Source organism: Fomitiporia mediterranea (genome assembly GCF_000271605.1).
Source record: "Fomitiporia mediterranea MF3/22 unplaced genomic scaffold FOMMEscaffold_10, whole genome shotgun sequence".
Classification (NCBI taxonomy): Eukaryota; Fungi; Basidiomycota; class Agaricomycetes; order Hymenochaetales; family Hymenochaetaceae; genus Fomitiporia; species Fomitiporia mediterranea.
The window spans coordinates 1828931-1850154 of record NW_006760395.1 but is presented as its reverse complement, the minus strand read 5'-3'; the positions used below and the strand labels follow the sequence as shown (position 1 = coordinate 1850154).

At 41.2% G+C, this 21224-nt stretch overlaps 6 protein-coding genes across 6 annotated transcripts; 1 reads left to right on the top strand and 5 right to left on the bottom strand.

Annotated features, from left to right (window-relative positions):
• Positions 1 to 727: 727 nt before the first annotated feature.
• Positions 728 to 3669, bottom strand: FOMMEDRAFT_136246 (sugar transporter; the record flags this gene model as incomplete). The annotated part of the gene is made up of 12 exons (XM_007269567.1): positions 728 to 810; positions 867 to 970; positions 1028 to 1212; positions 1268 to 1570; positions 1635 to 1667; positions 1724 to 2085; positions 2137 to 2344; positions 2393 to 2451; positions 2616 to 2782; positions 2833 to 2881; positions 2930 to 2953; positions 3651 to 3669. The coding sequence occupies 12 exons, from the start codon at positions 3667 to 3669 to the stop codon at positions 728 to 730; spliced, it is 1596 nt and encodes a 531-aa protein (XP_007269629.1).
• Positions 3670 to 5759: 2090 nt separating this feature from the next.
• On the bottom strand, positions 5760 to 6038 carry FOMMEDRAFT_91766 (uncharacterized protein; the record flags this gene model as incomplete). The annotated part of the gene is made up of 1 exon (XM_007269566.1): positions 5760 to 6038. The coding sequence occupies one exon, from the start codon at positions 6036 to 6038 to the stop codon at positions 5760 to 5762; it is 279 nt and encodes a 92-aa protein (XP_007269628.1).
• Positions 6039 to 14980: 8942 nt separating this feature from the next.
• Positions 14981 to 16280, bottom strand: FOMMEDRAFT_159813 (Cupredoxin; the record flags this gene model as incomplete). The annotated part of the gene is made up of 5 exons (XM_007269565.1): positions 14981 to 15039; positions 15091 to 15326; positions 15394 to 15404; positions 15451 to 15593; positions 16181 to 16280. 5 exons carry the CDS (start codon positions 16278 to 16280, stop codon positions 14981 to 14983), a joined length of 549 nt encoding a protein of 182 aa, XP_007269627.1.
• Positions 16281 to 16858: 578 nt separating this feature from the next.
• FOMMEDRAFT_92401 (uncharacterized protein) lies at positions 16859 to 17717 on the top strand (the record flags this gene model as incomplete). The annotated part of the gene is made up of 3 exons (XM_007269564.1): positions 16859 to 16926; positions 16986 to 17413; positions 17491 to 17717. 3 exons carry the CDS (start codon positions 16859 to 16861, stop codon positions 17715 to 17717), a joined length of 723 nt encoding a protein of 240 aa, XP_007269626.1.
• A 477-nt stretch (positions 17718 to 18194) lies between these two features.
• FOMMEDRAFT_136243 (uncharacterized protein) lies at positions 18195 to 19618 on the bottom strand (the record flags this gene model as incomplete). Its single annotated transcript, XM_007269563.1, has 2 exons — positions 18195 to 18950; positions 19007 to 19618. 2 exons carry the CDS (start codon positions 19616 to 19618, stop codon positions 18195 to 18197), a joined length of 1368 nt encoding a protein of 455 aa, XP_007269625.1.
• Positions 19619 to 19944: 326 nt separating this feature from the next.
• On the bottom strand, positions 19945 to 20656 carry FOMMEDRAFT_142564 (uncharacterized protein). The gene is made up of 2 exons (XM_007269562.1): positions 20612 to 20656; positions 19945 to 20558 (listed from the first exon to the last, which is right to left on the bottom strand). Exon 2 carries the CDS (start codon positions 20202 to 20204, stop codon positions 19983 to 19985), a length of 222 nt encoding a protein of 73 aa, XP_007269624.1. The 5' UTR covers positions 20205 to 20558; positions 20612 to 20656; the 3' UTR covers positions 19945 to 19982.
• Positions 20657 to 21224: the final 568 nt, after the last annotated feature.

The window sequence follows — 21224 nt, the reverse complement described above, 5'->3', positions numbered from 1 at the left end:
AGTGTGTCCGTTGAGTCGACCGAGTCAAATAGACAGTTTTATATTATCCAATCTTAACCTCTCGGTAGACAAACAATTTACATTTCGACAGGAGAAATTGAAAACCTCATGGTACACTGGTCTTATGACCAGGGGGGAGAGGCTTAAGCGCTCGGACACCAGAGACAGCAGGGAAGTGACGTCAAAAACAGAACGGCACAAGAGGATTCAATATGGGCGACAAGGGCATGCTACCGCAAGAGAGCGGACTTGGCAGAACGTGAAGTGTTCTTTCTTCTTGATAAAATATGCATGCTGGTACCGACGTGTGGACTGGCACAACCGACCGACGTAGAAGCAGACGAAACGGGCGAGGTTGGAGATACAGCTTGAGCTGGCAGAGCTCCTGTCAACGCTTACGGATCCGATGATCATCCACATGACAGACTTGCGGGCGCAAATGCCGAGTATATATGAACAAAGAACAAGGCGGCTGCAGAGTAGAGGAGAAGGGATAACGTTGACGGGTCCGACGACGGTCCGAGTCTGGGCACGTGCTTCTTGTCACAAAGCCATCACAGAGAGAGAAAAGACGTTTGCCTCCCTCCCACACTCGTCTTTGCAAACTTGGACATACACGAGACTGCAGAGTACATCTGTGACATACAAGACTCGGGTAATATCTAAGAATTGACAACTGGTTCTGACGGCTCGCGAGATAGCTCCTTTCCGTTTATCCTCACGCTTCTCAAACGTTTGGTTCTTTTTCGCTGATGCCCTCCCCGGCACATGCTTCACCCGTTTTGCAATCATGATCATCGAGTTCGAGAACTACGGAATGGACAGGCACATGAGCAGACTGTTGGGGAGCTATATCAAGGCCTTACCTCGCTGCACAGACATTATATTCGTGTCGCGCTCGGCTTGCGAGATCGTGCCGAAAATAATATCCATTTCCTCGAGGCTCTTACCCCTCGTCTCTGGAATCATTCTGTGACAAGGCATAGATGATAAGCAGAAGGCCCTATCAAACTCTTGCGATTCTTACAGGGAAAATGCAAACATAGCTCCTATGTCGATTGTGCCATAGAGTATGAAGATCTTCCAGCCAAGGCTCGCGATGAGGTTTGGCGTAAGGCGACTGACAACGAAGTTCCAAAGCCATTGACTCCCGCTGGCGACTGCGAGGCCGTGATGGCGCGTACCGTGTGAGAAGATCTCGGCGACATATACCTTGACGAATTGTATTTAGGGAAAAGGGCAATATGCCAAACGGAATACCTCCTACCCAAGGTAAAGGACCCCAGCCGACGCTATAAGTGACATCAAAGATGTACAATAGGGCGGCCATGGCTTTGCTCGCCGACGAAGGAGACGCTCCAACGGCAACGGCGGTTGAGGGCGGATACGTTTTGAGAATCGCACCAATTACGTAGAACGTGATTCCGCAGCCAAGGGAGCTTAAGGCCAAGTACGTCTTACGACCAAGACGCTCGACGAAGAAGAAAATAAATATTGTAGTCGAGACGACCTTTACGATTCCATATACCCCGGATGCTAACAGCGATTGCGTTGCCCCATGGTAACCAATCTGTTGTATGATTGTGAGCCTTCTCGAGGACATGCCAATGGCATTGATCTGGGCGTTGACGTACTGCTTCGAACATCTGCGGAGCGAAGTAATTCACCTGATTAGGTATGACAATTTAGTATCGTAACGGGATATATTTCCATAATTGCCTACTGAGTTCTGGCCAGTCCATTGTTGGAAGAAGAGTAGAAAGAAAGCGATTACAAAGCGAGACAGATGTCCCTTCCCGAGGTAAATCTCCTTGAGACTCAGTCCATCTTGTGCTTTTCGTTCTTCCTCGATTGCTGCCTCAATCTCAGCCATTTCATCCCGTACGCTCTGCGAATTTACGCTTTCCTTGCGTAGGTATGCGAGTGTTTCCAAGGCTTCAGTTGTGCGTCCACGAGAAGCGAGCCAACGTGGAGACTCTTTGGTAAATAAAAGTCCAATGGCCATCATACCTGCTGGAATGACTTGCACTCCGAACGGAATCTGCCATACGCGCGGACCAGTAATGTTTTGCCGACTGACTCCAACTTCAGGAACTGTCAGAATGAACATTTCTTTCGTATTAGCTCAATGCTTACAATTAACGAAGTACGATAACATCACTCCGAAAACAACCAGGATCTGGAATAGTCCCGTAAAGCGACCACGAACTTCTTTAGGAGCGCATTCGGAAACGAAGGCCGGACATATCGCAGAGAGACCTCCGATTCCAATCCCAGCGACAACTCGACCCGCATATATGTAGCCTAATCCACGACCACCGACTCCTGCGATTAATTGCAGGATCTAGACGCATTAAACGAAGAGAAAGACGGTAATCAAACAACGACGTACTGCGCCAAGCATGAAAATGAGGGAAAAGCTTATGAGACCTCTTCTCCGTCCAAGTCGGGCTAATCCGGGCCATATGCGATATTAATGGCCAAGAGATAACGAAATATATCAAAAAGGTGTGTTCGTATTAATTTCCAAGCACCGTACGGTTGATCGGTCAGTATATGAACAATCGCACATCCGTTGTCCTGGTAAATCTGCTGTCAATCTGAAAGTGACTCACAAGAGATCGGTGCACTCCCCAAGGAACCGAAGAATGCTCCCGCCTGAAGCACTGATACGACGTTTCCGGAGACGTTGGTCACCTTATCAGCATCAATGTTTCCCTTGTCATCCAGAAAGAAGTGGTCTATAAAGGCATCTTGTGCAATGACTCCGCCAGCGACTCCTCTGTTGAGTAACATCATGAATAGTAAGCCCACATTAATGAGAATACACACGTGTCATAACCAAAGGAAATGAGGCCGCAAAATACAACAAATGCAAGCCCTGACAAAGTGTATCAGACAAAGCCAAGCGCAAAGGAGGATAGCTCACAGTACGCTCGACTATTCTTGAAGTCTATCCAGGTGGTCATTGTCTAAAAGCACAACCTCCACAAGCACAATCGGCCTCGATTGAAGCAGAACACATTATAAAGCGTGTATTCTCCTTCAGCGTCATCTGACAGTCGCGGTGCAAAGTGCTACCGGATATATATTAGGCATTTTTGCTGCTTCTTGATTTCTTCCTCATTATTTTCTTTGTATCATTAGACTGCTTTACATCACATGGTCCGCACTTCGATATTAAAATGTGTGGAAGTACACCGGGCCGTGACCGGTGATAAAACCATCACCGCAAGTACTAGGCCATGTTTTCAGCAGAATACCCAGCATATAGCTATTAAGCTAAGAATAAGAGATATGGACTCTAGTGAGGAGCACTCTTATGACATATGCATGAATTTCACCAGCACTACAATACGCTGTAACCGAGATTCCATTACCATTAGCGATGCCCTCTGGAGGAGGACCTGTTCTAGAACGTGCATCGACCTGCAAAAGAATAATAAAATCACTGTGAAACAGCACTGTGGTGACTAGCATTTGCATCTCTTTTGTTGCACTTGCTGTAGTTAGTATAAATATAATGGAAGCAGTTGTTAGCAGATTAGCTTGTCCTTCTTGTTATTTTGGTACCTCTTCCCAGGCCTCAGCTGCCAGTGAGCAATTCATACTATTGTATTATGAGATGATTAGTTCATCAACAGACAAACCATAAGACAATGACTTCATAATGTCTCAGTTAGAATACATACAATATAAGGACAAGAGACACTGAGCAGTCAATCATCACCTTACCCCTTGTCTATACATGCCCCCCTTAAGTTTTCCCTCTCAACAGGTTATGAGCCTTGAGCTCCCTACATACACACATCCACTGTACACTCTAAACTCTTTACTCACATACATTTGCACACATCTGTATCATGGTTCCCCCACATACAGATACACACTGTAAACCAGCCAATGTACCTAAATACTTTGGTCAAAACATCACAATGCTTAAGACCAAAGCAAACTACAAGATGTGGCACTACTGTATCATTTCTAGTGTTGTAGCTACATACTTTGAACACTTACTAAAGGATGAACTACAGAACAAAGCTGAGAGGGAGATGGCTAAAGCCATTCACACATGCATAGTTAATAACATTGCTGACACAATATTGGCAAACTATATACACTTTAATACATCTATCCCTTAGTTAATGAAAGTGCTTGAAGAATGCTTTAACCCTTAGACAGTATGTAAAAAGGCTATTGATGAATCCACACTGTTTATTTGTAGAGATTATGTAAAACATTTCAGACATACACTAGACAGACTTGAGGAAGCATACACAACTCTGTCTGTTAACAGTGATCCACCACACAACTCTACATACAAAGTAGCAATATTGCTTACCACTCTCAAGCAATATACACACATAGTAAATATGATAATACAATCTACTAATGCCCAAAACAAAGGCAAACCAGTTAATGAACATAAGAAAGTCAAACCAAAGCAACTAATCCTTACATTACAGAATGCCTACAACAATTACTGTACTAAACAAGTACAAGATTCCAATGATTGGACAAAGAATAATGTACACACTAATACAATGTATAAAGCTAATAAGTGGAGGAAATTCAATCTGCCAAATCTGTTCAATCTGACAAAAGTGAAATGTTTCAATTGTAGAAAAACAGGACATTTCTCTAAGGAATGCTGTAAACCTCCTACTGAAGCTACAAAGCTTGCCTGCACCAAACATCAAGCTAACATTGTGTATAAAACAAATCAAACTGTAGAAAACACAACAAACACATTTATTATTGAAAACCCAAACAAAAACAATGTTGAATTAAAGGAAAGCAATATTGAAATGAACAATAACACCTACACTCGTATTCTGAGCAACCAGGACAAACAATTCAAACAATATGCTTCCTAGGTATGTACCAATGTATTTACAAATACAATCATAGCTAACAAGAAATCCTATACACAAATGATGGATTTACTTGATTCTAGTGTATTAATACATGCTACTCCTTATCTATTTCAATTAACAAATGTACACAACATAACTCCTACAATTGTAACTATTACAAATAGATCAACAATGACTCTTAATCAAGCTGAATCTATGTGTATCAAAATCCTGAAGAATATACAAGAAAGAAGTGTTATAACATTACAAAACATCTATTACTATCTACAAATGACCTTTTCCCTCATAAGTCAAGTACTACTATGTAGGGAAGGTTATTCTTTTATGTTTACAAACAATAATTGTACTATAACATCATTATGTAACAAATACATCAGACATATATGATTGAGAAATAACTTGTATATTTTGTACAATAATTATTTGTTAAAAACAATGAACAAACTATCTATTTATGATATACATAAACACCTCAGACATATAAGTTACAATTATATTAAACAATTATTAAAGACACAACCAAGTGTACTATCAATTAAAATAACAAACTACAAAGAAAAAGAATGTATTAAATGTATAAAAGCAAATATTGAACATACACTAATACTAAAACTACATCAATCTCCTTGTAACCTTGTGGAGGTTACACACGATCTGTTAGCCTCATCACATGACTTATCTTATAAATAGCTCTAAGACATTCCTGAGACAGTATCTCTTCTTGTACCTCCTTCAATACTAGTCAATTGCCTGTTCTACAACCTGAGTGAGACATTGTCTCCACTTTTTTTTGAACACATAGCAAGATTACTGTATTTGTCACAAATGCACAAGACTACAATTCCTAACTAAAGTACATGATGCTGCAAGTCATTCCAATGTTTAAAGAGCCTGGTTGTCCTTGAGTACAGTGTAGGAGTGTTCTTTTGCTTCCTTGGAGACTCTGAGATTAGTAAGAGTAGCCTTGTGACCTCTAATAACATTCCCTGTGTTCTTGCCAGCTTCTATGTCAGGCTGCTGAAGCTTACTACTGTCCCCCATTTCCTTAAGGGCTTGTTGCAAGCACTCCTTAGCTTCCTCAGAAATGTTCAGATTCTTTAAAGCTGCCTTGTAGCTACTAGTAATGTTTCCAGTGTTCTTACTAGTCTGTATTGACAACATGATTGAAATTTGAAAGGTTGTGAGCAAACAGGTATGTATGCTAGTGAAAGTTGTTGATTGAGTGTCACAATTGTCTGGCCTGCCAACTGTTATAAAGACTTACTAGCTTCTTCTACTGTCAACCTGCTACCTGCTACTCATTACTTGTACCTGCCACCTGCTACCTAGACCTGCCACTTGCCACCTGCCTCCTACACTCAACCTGTCACTAGCTACTAGCCACCTGTCTACTCTAACATGCCCTGTCCTCTAGCCTAAATTAGTAGTTATAAGTCTAACTCTGCCCCTACTGTAACAGACAGTCAAATGACCCTAAAGCTCCTTAGTAAATATGCCTACAAATGTGCTACCTTCTTCACACACAAGAATATTCCTAACAATGAACAAGTCTGCCTCATTATACATAGTCTTGAGCCTATTAAAGTCTGTAGTTGGTATACAGTCTAACCTGGCTGGATTAAGGCTATAGAGTTTGAAGAGTTCATTACCAACCTTAAGGGAATTGTTCTCAAGTGTAATTAGGACCTTAAGCTGTGTGATGAAATCGAAAATCTTAAACAGGATGGAAAACATACTAACAAGTTCTATTTTGAGATTCTTGGCCAAAACCATCTCCTCAGCAGAAGTCCTACCATCCTCTCTTACTAGGAAATCTGCTTTCTTATAAGCACTCATCTAGATATTGACCTTAAACAAGTGTGCTCTGAACCTGGAATTCAAGGTATTACTAACTTCTAGGACTAGCTTACTACTGTTTGTAAGGCTGACAACTGTGTATGTAACTACTACAAGCTTATTACAGATACAATCTATAGTTATAAAGGCAGTTGTGCCACACAGTCAGCTCCCTCTTTCTCTAGTCCCTTAAGGACTTCTAATACAATTTCTCAGGCCTAAGAGAATGTAGCAAGCCTGAAAATTAAGAAACTCTCAACTGTAGAGAAATTCACACTCAATTGTCACAATAGATGCTTCAAATACTGTTTTATGTATGTTAATCACCTTATAAAGGACTGTCAGATCCTGTATTCAAGAATAAATTGTATGTCTATTACTGAAGCAGAAGGTATCTGTCTACATTCAAAGTACATACCCTCTCTACCATCTTTGAACCATGTCAAGTCTGTGCCAGTTGTATCAATCACAACTAATCTTTAGCTTGATCAACTTCCTAACTATGTGTGTGTTTCATTACAGCTCAAGCTACTTGCTACTACAAGTTCATCATTGTCCTATTAAGAAGAAGATACAGTAGTAGTTACTCTCAGGGTAGAAATGCTCTCAGCTGTCTATATTGATGACTCAGACAAGTATGTACCTATTAACCCCCCCTCAAATCTATTAAGAGTATCTGCTAGACAGTCCTGTAACACTAAAACCCTTGTCTGTCTGTACCCTTATTGACAATAGCTCTTCTCTAACAATTATTAATGAAGCACTTGTACATAACCTCAGATTGCCCTGTTTCTGTCTCTCTAGCCCTATTTATATCTCCCTTACTCTATTGAATTCTTCTTCTAATTCTTTACAAACCCTACATAAATATGTTAAACTCTCCCCTACTTCTGTTGATTACACCTGGAAATCCTACACTATTAGGGTAGTAGTTGCCCCCTCCCTGTGTTCACTAATCATTCTAAGCCTACTATTCTTACTTGTAAATAGAATCACAGTCTCTTATTATTACACACAGACTATTTGCTCTACTCCTAACTACCAGCTCCTGTCTATATCCTACTAGATTCCAACTTTACAAGTATTGTAAGTTGACTCTCCCTCTCCAGACATTATCTTAGTAGTACATACAAAAATCTAAGAGCTTGCCTCACAGGATCAGCTCTCCAAGTTAAGTGATAGCCTGTGTAAGTAATACACTTTACTTTTCTGTTCAGAGCTCCCTCATGTGGACACACTCCCTTCTAATGTTTTCCACTACTTCAAATTGAAAGATCCAAACCTTCAGATAAAGCCTTACTAGTACTCCTACCTTAGAAAATATTGTAACACATAGGAGGTCCTTCTACAGAGCCATCTTCTGACTAGCAGATTAAGACCCTCTTCTAGTCCTATCTCCTCTCCTACTTTCCTCATTACTAAATTGGACCCTTCAGCTCTTCTACATATGGTTTGTAATTATTAGGAGCTTAACAGTAATACAATACCTAATAACTATCTACTACCTTGAATAGACAATATTCTGGCTGACTGTGTAAAAGGTCTTATTTAGAGAAAAATTAATATAATGAATGCCTTCTTTCAGACCTGTGTTCATCCTAATAACATTTACTTGACTGTAATCAATACACTACTTAGACTCTATGAATAGACTGTCATACTTATAGGCTGTAGAAATGCTCCTGCCACCCACTAGTGTTGTGTGACAGAAGCCTTACATTGTCTTATTAGTAAGATCTGTCATGTTTATCTGGATGACATTATTATCTGGTCTGCCAATCTCAAAGCCTATACTAAGAATATCTCTGTTATTCTAGACTCCCTTCAGGAAGTACACCTCTTCTGTTCTCTAAAGAAAACCTCCTTGTTCTGTTTATTAATTGATTTCTTAGGTTATCAAATAGATTAGTAAGGTATATACACAGACTCTACTAAAACTGAGAAGATTATATAATGGCTAGTGCTACAATCTTCTTCAGACACACAGAGGTTTCTTAGTCTTGTCTGGTTTCTTACTCCCTTTCTACTTAGACTTACAGAACATACTACTGTCTTGAACCCTTTGACATTAAAGGAATGTGATAAGGATTTCCCATACTAGTCTTCAAAGTTTCAACATGTGTTTAACACTATCAAGGCTCTTACTATGTCTGTACAATACTTAACAGTCATTAACTACCTGGATCCTAGTAACAATAAGATCTATCTCTACACAGATGCCTCAGATCTCTATACAGGCACAGTTCTCTCCTTTAGGCCTTTACTGGACTTGGCTTGTCCTGTTACTTATGACTCTACTCTCTTAAAGTCTATAGAGTGTAACTACCTAGTCTATAAGAAGGAATTGCTTACTATTGTAAAAGCTCTTAAAAAGTTCTACTCCAACCTTCTGGGAACTACATTCACTGTATTTATGAATCATAAGACACTCACAAGTTTCCTTTCCCAGAGAGATCTCTTATACTAACAAGTATGTTGGCAAGAATTCCTGGCTCAATACATTTTTAATGTTTAATACATGTCTAGCAAACAAAACAAAGCTGCTAACACTCTGTCCAGACTTCCAGATGAGGAATTCTCCCCCTCTACAGTAGTATCCTCCTACCTTACAATCTCTACAGATGAACAATTACTTCTTCAAATCCAATTGTCCTACAAAGATGACTTATTCTGTACTAAGCTCCTCTCTCAGCCTCTCAAATCCCTTAGTGTTTGAGTTAAGAACAGTCTACTGTTCTTAGGTGACAGGCTTGTCATTCTGTGTGTCAATCAACTCTGTAAACACTTCTACAAACTCACTCATAACTCTATAGGCCACTTTAGGATTAACAAGACTTATGTAACACTGAAATCATTGTTCTACTAGTCAAACATGTATTCTGACCTTGAAAATTCATACATTAAGTAATGTGACTCATGTTAGAGGTATAAATTGTCTACTTGAAAACCTGCCAGTCCTTTACACCCTCTTACTATGACTAACCAGTATAGTAATACAATTACTATTAACTTTATAAGTCCTCTGCCTCCAGACTACAGGTTCAACAGAATTACAACTATTACTAACTAACTTAATAGTAACATTTGCCTACTCCCTATCTGTATGAGCCAAACTCCTGAAGAGTTTGCCTGTGTTTTCTTCAACAGATAGTATTGTGAAAACAGCCTTCCCCTCAACATTATCTTGGATCAGGATCACCTCTTTACCTCCAAGTTCTGGAAGGCTCTTTATAAAATTTTAGGGGTTAAACTAAAGATGTTTACAGTTTATTACTCTCAAACAGATAGAATCTTAGAATGTACAAACAAGTCAGTCATTTAGGCACTTTAATTCTACATTAACTGACAACAAAAGGGCTAGTACTGTACACTACCTTGTGTTCAGTTTAAGCTTATAAACACTAAAAATGTGTTAACAGGATTTTCCCTCTTTCAACTTCACCTTAGCTAATGCCCCTGTCTGATCCTACCTTTTATACCCTTACTAGATAACAAGCCTACCCTTCTAGAGGACAAGTAAGCTTGTTCTCTCATCCAGCAGCTTGATCTTAATGTTGTAAAAGTGTGGGACTCTCTCATCCTAGCTAAAACTTCTTAAGCTCATACTACAAACTGGAAGAGGAGTCCAGAAGACTCTTATACTCCCAGTGATTTTGTTATACTATCTACCTTCTATCAGTATTAAGATTACACTCAGGGTGGTGACAATTGTGTAGCTAAATTCATACTAAGATAGAACAGTAAGTACTGTGTCCTTAAGGCTTTCCTAGAACACTCTACTTACTAGCTTGAATTGCTAAACTCTCACACCAAATTTTCTACCTTCTATACATCTTAGCTTAAACAATACTATACAAATAATCCTGTGTTATACTCTACACATGAACTTGTACAACCTCCTCCTGTCCTCACAGAGGAAGGACTCAAAGAGTAGGAAGTAGAAGCTATAATTGATTAATGAAGACAAGAACACAGCCTCTAATACCTTGTTTGCTAGAAAGGGTACAGTCTAGAAGACAATCTTTAGTTGCTCAAGCAGGAACTAGACAACTGTGTAGTATTAAACTAATAGGAACAACAGTTACACACTGACTCTCATATATAGCCCTCCTTAATCCTCAATTTCCATTCTACAAAACACTTGTACAGTGTGTTCAACTAATGCCTTCTCCTCTCTTAACTTTATCTTTGTATTTAACACATCTTTTCTCTTACAGACATTCTCAATTTCCATTCTAATATATCCCTCCTTCTTCAATCCCTTCCCTGCCTTGCCTGTTCCTTACCCTCTATATTTATTCACACACTCTTACACCACTCTTCCCTTTCCCCTCTTTCTCTCTTCTTCCTAGTAGGGAAGAGTGTAACCTTGTAGAGGTTACATACAATCTGTTAGCCTCATCACATGACTTATCTTATAAATAGCTCTAAGACATTCCTGAGACAGTATCTCTTCTTGTACCTCCTTCAATACTAGTCAATTGCCTGTTCTGCAACCTGAGTGAGACATTGTCTCCACTCCTCTTGCAAATCAATTTGGAGATCTTATTCATATTAATATTATTAGTCCTATCAAACTGTATACATATAAGAACATACACTACTTATTAACAATTGTAGACAATTCTACTTGTTGGTACATAATACTCAAATTACAAACAAAATCCAATACATATATGTAATACATACAATGGACAACTAAAATATTTACACAGTACAGAGTTAAAATAAAGCTTTTACAAAGTGATAACAATACTGTATTCCTTAGTAAAGATTTCCAACAATATTTAGATTCACAAGGAACAAAACAAAGATTAATAGTACATTATACTCTACAACAGAACAGAATAGTAGAACAAACTCATAAAACTATATTTAGAGGTGTAAGAGCATATCTAACATCTACTAAATTACTGTTTACATTATAGGCTGAAGTAGCAATTCATATTACCTATATTCATAATAGAACACTGTGTGCTACTTTAAATTACAATACCCTACATTACAAACATTACAGAACCTACAGAACAATTAATAATATATACAAATTTGGTCAATATATTATCATTTGTAACAAAAATCCTACAAAAATACAACAGTAAGGTATTATTGCTTGTTAGATAGGATTAGACAATGAAAGTAAAGGCTATAAAACTTGGCACAATAATAAAATCACTATTGAACAAAATATTCAATTTCTCAAAGGTAAACCTCCTCAAATTGAAGGGGAGAGAATAGATGATACAAAGAACAAGTGTTTAATAATTAAAAATAATGAAATAGACAATAGAATAACAAGAACAGACAACAATGATACAGACAACACTGATCCTAACAAAAAAGGAAAAGTAGTAGAACCAACAGACTTAACAGACAATAAAGTTAAATTAACTAAAAAAGAAGTAGAACCTAAACTACATTGATTGGAACAGAAACAGAAACCAACAGAATGTACTATTAAGCTTGAACAATGTATGGAGAATAAATGTATAACAAAACACATGTATGCACTTAGTGAAAAGGATGAAGATAATATTACTATTCATTTAACAGAATTTAATACTAAAATAAGTGAAATACAATTGGATCCAACTTCATTTTATGAAGCAATCCAATGTCTAGATTATGATTTATAGATTACAGCTATGAAAGACAAAATAAAACAATTAGAAAATCATAATACATGGGAAATCACAAATCCACACAATAATATTAACATTATCAGAACACAATTTGTCTATAAAATAAAGTAATACACTGACAATAGTATAGAAAAATATAAAGCACAATTAGTAGTTCAAGGAAACTATCAGATTGATGGCCTTAACTATCATACAGACAATTTATTTGCTCCTACTGCTAGACTATCTATAGTACAATTAATATTAGTATAGGTAGCATCTAATAATTATGAAATACATCAGATAGATATAAAATTAGTATATCTGTATGGACAATTGATGGAAGATAAAGAAATATATGTTAAACCTCCTCCAGGTAACTTAATAGATAGATTACAGAATGGACAAATATTACAATTACAAAAAGTACTATACAGATTAAAACAAGCTGGTAGAAGATAGTATAAAACACTATCTAATATACTACTTAAATACAGATTAACAAAATCCAAACATAATAATACTGTATTCTTTGTAAAGAAGAAAGAAATAACTGTAGCCATATTATTTGTACATGTCAACAATATTACTATTGTAGTAATGAATAATAATACTATTGTAATGATAAAACAATCTATTACACATTATTTACAATATACAGACAGTAGCAAATTATACTAGCTACTTGGTATAGAGATTCAATGTGACAGAGAGTATAGATTCATCAGGATGTGTCAGACACATTATATTAATAGTATAATAGAACATTACAAACTTATGAATGAACAAAGTGTACAAACACTCATACAGTCTAGTACACAATTAAAAACAGTATCACAAACTAATAATAATAGAGAACAAATGTCTGATATACTATACATGAACATGGTTAGCACACTTAGATACATTACAGACTGTACACAGCCAGATATAGTATTTGCAACAAATCAGTTAGCTAAATACCTTAATGACCCTAGTATAGAGTATTATCTAGCACTTAAACATTGTTACATGTACTTAAAAACTACAAACAATGTCTGGCTCCAACTCAGTAGTACAAATCAATCAATATTGAATAGATATACAGACATGGACAGTATGATGTAAGAAGGGCATTGTGTAATATCAGGATATACATTTTACTTGAGTGATTCATTAGTTTTGTAGTCAAGTAAAAGACAAACACTAGTGGCAAATTTGACATATGAAGCTGAATTAATAGCTCTTGTAAGAGGAACACAAGAAGCAATCACACTTACTCATTTAGCTGAAGAGATTCTGTAGGTCTCTGATGCACCAATTAATATCTATTACAATAACAATACTGTTATACAAACAGTTACATTAGACAAACTCAAATATTCAGAACAAACAAAGCATTTAGATCATAAGAAAGATTTTATTAAATGCTACATTGAGTTAGAGTACATAAATGCAAAATACATACAGACAAACAATCAACAAGCAGATATATTAACTAAAGCACTACATGTACCACAAGTCAAACATCTTACCAGTTTACTTGGACTAGTAAGAGTTTGAAGGGGAGTATTATGAGATGATTAGTTCATCAACAGATGAACCACAAGACAATGACTTCATAATGTCTCAGTTAGAATACATACAATATAAGGACGAGAGACACTGAGCAGTCAATCGTCACCTCACCCCTTGTCTATACGTGCCCCCCTTAAGTTTTCCCTCTCAACATATTGGCTGTGGCTTATTAACATTTCCCAAGGATCGGTACTGACCCTGTATATTATCCTTATCCAAAGACTGATCTGACACTTCAGATGCCGCATGTAACCGTGTTCAGCCAACAATATAGCAAATATTCCTTGTGCGAAACGTGTCTTTTGCTTGTGCTGCTTTGGTCACCCTGCCCTGAAATTGGAATAAAATTAGTCATCTCACGCGTAGATTCTTATCACGTGTACATGTGACAACCAATAAATTTGAAAAATCAGGAATTCCGGTGGCAAACTGTTGCTATACCCTGCCTCTTCTGGCCTCACGAATCTGAACAATACTTTAAATGTGGTTCGAGCTGCAGGCGCTGCTGGCTAGCAAGCACAATCCCGGAATTCAGTGGTCAACCGACCAACGTCGCCAAAGAGGGAGCGATGATTATTTCCTGAAATTTTCAGCCTTGTAAAGCAGCAGCAAGCTGTCGAGGTCGTGAAACATCGCTAGTTTTAATCCACGGGACGTCCCGACTGACTGTGCACAGACGCATCCTATGCACATCAAAACGTTCGTAATCGCACCTGCATCAAAACATCGCGTGGCTGTCGAAGGCGATACTTTCTGCAGTCCCAGACTGTCTCACATTTTACGGCCTCACTGTGTTTACATTAGGGGAGAATTGAAGCGATCACTTTGATAGAGGTTGACTTATGATAAACAGTGTAAACTCAGCCTCCGTTGTTCGCAAAATGACAGGCAATCGGAACGAAAGTTTTATCGTAACAATACGCGAGTCGTAACTGTTGTTGCAGAATTTGCAATAAACTTCTTTGATACTAGCGGGGTATTTCTTCATTCCATGTAGAAAAAAGGCAGCTAAACTATATCTCTCATACTCACAGTGAAAACAAATCGAGCTACTAGCACATTATTACCTATGAAAGCACACTATTAAATTTACAAGCCAACGTCTGGGTTGAGTTTGTTGTATAGAGGGCACAAGTTCGACCAGTCAGCTAACGAGAAATGATGAGTCATTCGTTTGGTGAAACAGTCGGAGCACGTACCGTTCGGCGGATCGACCGTGGCGATATCCTCCGCATCTTCGGCAAGGACGACAGTCATTCCGTTTTCCAGATGCCAGTCAATGTGGCAATGGAGAATCCAAGGGCCAGCATTGTCGGTAACGAAGCGGAACGTTACATTATCTGTGCCAGCACCAATGCTCACAGTGTCCCGGCGCACCGGATTCTCGAAGTTGTACGACGAATTACCCGCGACGCGAATGACGATGGAACGGATGCTGGGACACATTAATCACGTCAGTTATATCTACGAAGAAGGGAATCCAAAATTGCTATAGAACGTACGTTTCCGCCACCTGGGATGTTGAGTTCGATAACTTTGTTCGGAGGCAAGTTGATTACGGAACCAGTTGGTAAAAGCTGGTTCGCATTTGTAGTTCCGGACAGGATTTGAAGAAGGACAGGCACATTAGGTGGATTGAAAGACGCTCCGTTGATAGTGAATTCTCCGCCTGTCCTTCCAATTTTCAATGTTTTGACGACATCTAAATTTGCAAGTTTATGGGCCTCTCAGGGTCGTCCAAATAAGGCTCAGGGTCTAGCAGCGGAAAGTACACAACTGTACATGTTTTGAGACACCTTTACGTCACGTGAAGTTATTACATGATACTCATCAAGCACGTGGAATTTTTTTTGCCTCAGAGTTGTTCTCTGTCGTTCTCGGAACCTATCTGTGGCTCACAGATCCTCTGAGTCTGAGCCTGAAATGAACGTCGTTGATTGGATGTCTCATTCTCAATCGCGTTAAAAATCTTGTCCATATCGCTTCCTCGATTTTATGATTTCGCTCTACCTCCAGCACTTTGACTATTACCATTGGAGATACGGAACATGCGGATTGAAGCGCTTCTTGGCACTTTGAAGCATAATATTACTTGCGCAGCAGCATGTTGTATGTATGTCAAGGCTGTTAATATGCATCATCTCATCATGGAGTATGCGTGCTTTTCTTTACGACAATCACCACACTCTGGCGGCCCAGATCTCTCGGTCATCCCTGCATCACTAATTGAGAAATAATACTAATGGAATTTCCTGTCGCTCGTCTTGGCCGCAGCTCTTGACCAATCACAGTTTTTGCCACCCTCGCTAAATGTGTCGTTCAAACTCGTTTTCTCTCCGTTCCGCCCCAAAAGAGTCGTGCCAAGGTCGCCTGTGTCGTTGCACAGCATCTCTTGTACGCCGCTTGTGTCCACGATTAGCAACAAAGAGCGCACTACTCGACTTCTTTTCAGGCTTGCGAGGTTTCGGCACCCTCGTATCTTTCTGTTTCAAGCAACCGCGGATGCGAACAAGACAAAGAAATACTTGGCTGGCGAATGGCAGTTGGGGATTTAGAGCCAAGCACTGATAAAAACATACGCCTTGCCATTCGTATATGTACAGACAGACCGAGGCTCGGTTGTGTCATGATAAGCGGCTAGGTTGCCCACCCATTCCTTGTACCAGTAGCAGCAAAGACTATCTCCGACACGGCTGTTCTCTGTCTATCATCTTCATCATGTCGAACCAGTCTACGGCGCTACCCTCACCTTCGACGAGTAACGCGCCCCTACCAAAGGAGGTACAGGAGGCAATCGATACGAAAGAACTAACGGAGGAGCCTAGGGAAGAACCAAAAGCAGAACAGATCTTCTCGTCGTGCGCATCAGTGTCATCTTCAGCATCGTCTGTAACATTACCGACACCAGCCACTGCTAAAGGCCGCGTCGTGTCATTCTGGCGTCGAGTAGCCAACACGGAATATCTCATGCAAGACATCCATCCCGGACATGCAACATTCTTGCTGTTCTGTTTTTGCTTTATGTCTGGCTTCATGTAAGTTTTCTTTAACAAAACATTCCCATTTATCGTTAAGAGTAAACATTGGATCCTAGTAATTCTGTCCCATTCACGGCCGTTCTGCTTTGGTGTGGGTTTCAAACCGGGAACACCGTTCAACTAGCTATTGCCATCGGTCGCTTCCTCGATCCACAGAGGAAACACTTCACGTTCGAAGTAGCCGACCGACAGGCACTTATCTCATTGCTCTCTTACCTCGGCGGTGGTTTCGCAGGCAGATACGGCGATCGCATCGGTTCGAACAAACGTGCATGGCTCTTAATGGGCACACTCTGGCAAGCACTCCTTACCATGGCTGCAGCACTCACTATCTGGAAAAGCGGAGAACCCAGTATATCTGATTCACGCGGGGAGGATGCATGGAAGAATGCGTTGAGTTTCGTCTCCCTTGCATTCGCAAGCGCTAGCCAGGGTCTACAAGGTGTAATGGCCAAGCGTGTCAACTCCCACTTTGGCGCCACTGGTACGTATGAATGACACTCCTTGGCAAATGAAATGCTCACGTCTTGATATGAATTTTTTAATCCTTTCTTATTTCAGTCGTCCTTACGACTTTGTGGTCCGAGCTGATCGGTGACCCGGACCTCTTCCGTCGAAAATATACGAAATCGCGCGATCATCGACTCCTTTCTGTGCTCGGTTTCATACTTGGCGGTATTTTCGGGCGCGGACTCCTTAACCGAGTAGGAAGCGCAGCTGTCTTTGGAGTCGCCACTGCTCTTCGTGTGGTCATCGCTTTTGCTTGGCTCTTCGTTCCTGCGAGATAGACGGAATCGTGGGCAGAGCATGCCAGCCACTGTCCTTTTCCCTCAAGTTTTCTCATGTATTGTGCGCATCGACAACCATTTAGATGATTGAACCGCTATCAAGGACGTCTCTTACTTTTTTTTTACGCATTCATATATAGAACAAACCATAGAATGAATGTATGTCAAGATGTTGAGCATCTTACCCAACAAGTTTCCTTTTGCTTTCCCTGTTGTCTCGCAATGACCAAAAGCACAATGTATCCGTAGCGTAAATCGGAATTTCATAATTTGTTATCTGCACAGCTTACTCTGGGCAACAAATGGAAGACCCTAATGCCAATGTATCTCGAACAGCCAGACAACACTTGGCCTAGTCCAAGACCAAAGAAAAGATGACACGCGAAAACCCAAGATTTCATTCAAGACTCTACTAGTACAAGCCCATTTATCAAACAAAAAACATTGAATGATAAACCCAATGGAAACAAAAGAAAACTAGGCAAAGGTGGAGCCAATAGGGCCGAACTTGATGTTGGAGAAGGTAACAGACGAGCCTGGGCTCTGGGATTCAACCTGAGTAGGCTGACCTGAGGACGTTGGGCAGTTTCCACGGGCGATACCAGGCTGGGTCGCAGGTGCGTCAGTCGGGTAGTTGCTGTCGAGCCAGAGCATGTTAACAGCGTGGTCGTCCCAAACACTCATGACGAGAACCATGCCATGGTCGAAGGCTTCGCCCATCGTGTTAAGTCCGCCCATCGACTCGAATGAGTTGTTGTCGCCGAATGTCCGCTTCTGGGCATTGCAGAAGTCATCGGTGATCGAGTCGTAGGCTTCCATTCCTGGGATGTTAACCTTGGAGTTCTGGATGACTCGACCGTTCTGAACGTACAAGCGGCGGATCTCGCTGAGCCTACCGGACGTAGTGTTGTCAGCAGTGACGAACTGAGTCACTACGGTCATCTTCTGGCGCGTGTCGACCTCGAGACCTGGGCCGAGGAAGGACTTGTCACCCATACGGAAGGAGTTAAAGTCGCAACCATCCTTATCGCAGATGCCATCGTAGCGCTGGTCACCGTCACCGCATTGAGTACCCGAGCAGCGAGTCTGACCCTGGATGGTGCAGGCATGCGGCGTCACGGCGGCAGCCATTGAGTTCGCCTCCCAGACGTCCATCTCAACGCAGCATGTACCGTACTGGCCCGATCCTGCGTTCACGTCATTAGGCGATGGCGCCCATCCCTCGACGTTAGCCTATAAGTCAACGAGGATTAGAACAAGATTTTTTATAGTGGCAACTCGGGTCTTACCTCGCCATTAATGAACTTAATGTCGTGCGGACATTGCGTGTCACAGTAACCAGTCCCGTACTTCGCGCCAGCCTTGTTGCCTGAGAATCGCGACAAGCCACCGTCCTGGTCCATTTCGACGAAGTACAGTGCCCCGTTCAAACCACAAGGAAGGTTAGACATGTCAACGTCGAACGTGAACTCCTGGTTCTTCAATTTGAACATTTGGTAGTTGCTCTGGTCGGCCATCAGGTACACTCGTGAACCGATGTTCTTCGAGTATGGTCCTTGCGTAACGAACTTGAGCGTGAGCGCATTGCCAGACGTCGTGATACCATACGTTCCTGAGTAGTCGGCACCGTCAAGTGCACAGTTCTGAGCGCAAGTTACAGCGTCGGGGCACAGAGATGTATCCCAGGTGTTACCAGTGTAGCAGTTCGTCGAGGTACCGACTTGGTGCAACCAACGCCAGTTCGAGTCAAGGACAACCGACCTGGACTGCGTCGAGCAACTACCGCCTTGAGAACATTGTTGAACAGACAGAGACGGATGGTTTTCAGCAGTCAGTGTACCGACTTGCTGACCGTGTACGACGGCGAGGAGAGCGAAGAGCAAAGAACCAGCGCGGAACATGGCTTTGAAGAACCGTAGAATGTTGACTACTGAACCGATGCAGTCTTTGAGCTCTGGAACAGGTCATTTTATAGTACCCAGTCCGGAATATAATATGGAACGTCAACAAGTCGTGCACTACCGAGTTGACGGTGTCGGGCCCGACTTCTGGCAACACTTCGGATTGTAGGTCGGGTTGGAATGCAGGTTCCCGAAGAGTACCCGCTCCTCGAAGCAAGGTCCACATCTGCTGGCAGGCCCTTAGAACAACATTGTCGACTTTATGGCATTCTTTTAATCAGGATACTTACTACTGAGTTACTAGGACTTACTATGGGATTGGTCACGCGGTGCTTCTCCAGGCACCAACGTCAGAAGGTTAAATTTACCCCGGTATCTTAATTTTGCGACAACGCTCCTTTAGTCGTGAACATCGCCTAGACCCATATCGACGCTGTTGCGAGTTGCTCTTGGCATGAACATCGACGTACGCATCAACATGCGAGAAGGTCGTTCTTTTCTCCGGCTTGGCAGATCGTGCGTTCATGTGACGAACGTTAATCCTATGATTCAGAAGTAGTCCTCTGATGAATGGTAGTGTTCGCATTGACCATAAACTCGCATATGTGCAAAGCGAAGTTTAGCAATGGTTTAGAACGAGAAAAGCCGTAATTACGTTGAGTCTTATCCGACTGGCCAGGCCAGCCCACATTGCAGTTGAACTGGATGCGTATTTCAAGGGTATTCGGTAATCAAGACCAGCCTGCGCCAGCAGAGCATGAGGATCCTAGGGGATATGCTCTGCCTAAATGATCATTTGACGCAGAGATCACCTTAACATCCTGCACGACTGGAGGTATCCCGGATCAGAAATTTTTTCGCTCTACAGTGAAGTTGAGACGTTTGGCCGGAATGATAATGAGCCCTATCACGAAGGCGATGTACACATTTGGAAGATTGTCTGCAAGTGATGGATGAGTGGCAGGACGGGTATACTAGGGCAGTATCATTTACCGCCGCACACTTGAAGCGGGGAAGCAGAATTCTCTTATCCCTGGCAGCATCCAACCGTGCAATGGCCCGCTCGCATGTTACGAGAGCCCGCTGCAGAACAAATATTTGCAGCTACGACTAGCGGTGGCAGGTTCATCTCTGCAAGTTATTAGTTGAAGTATCCCACGATGTTCGCAGAATCCAGAATAAGCTTTGCCGAGACCGTGTCAGACACAGAAAGAATTTCATCGGGGCCGGGTGTAAGAAGCACCGTCGTCACGGATCGAACATCCGCTGGTCTCGCCCGGTCCGCCCATGGCAAAAGACGTGGCAACTTGCAAGGTCCATGTGCAACTGGAATGCTCTCATTGTCACTTGTGCGAATTTGAGGTGTCTGTTGGATGTACGAGAGACGCTGAGATAGGTTTCGACTGGAAGCGACGCAGCCAACGAGAGGGTACCACTTTGCGGATGCGCGGTAAAATAAATTGATCCAAATAAATTGACCCAACGGAGGCAATCTCCTGACCTGATTATTAAGTTTCCCACGATCACACTGAATGCGTATCTTCTTTGATGCCCTGACCAAAGTCATGTGCTTCGCCCCCAAACTTGTCATTTATCGTAAACAATT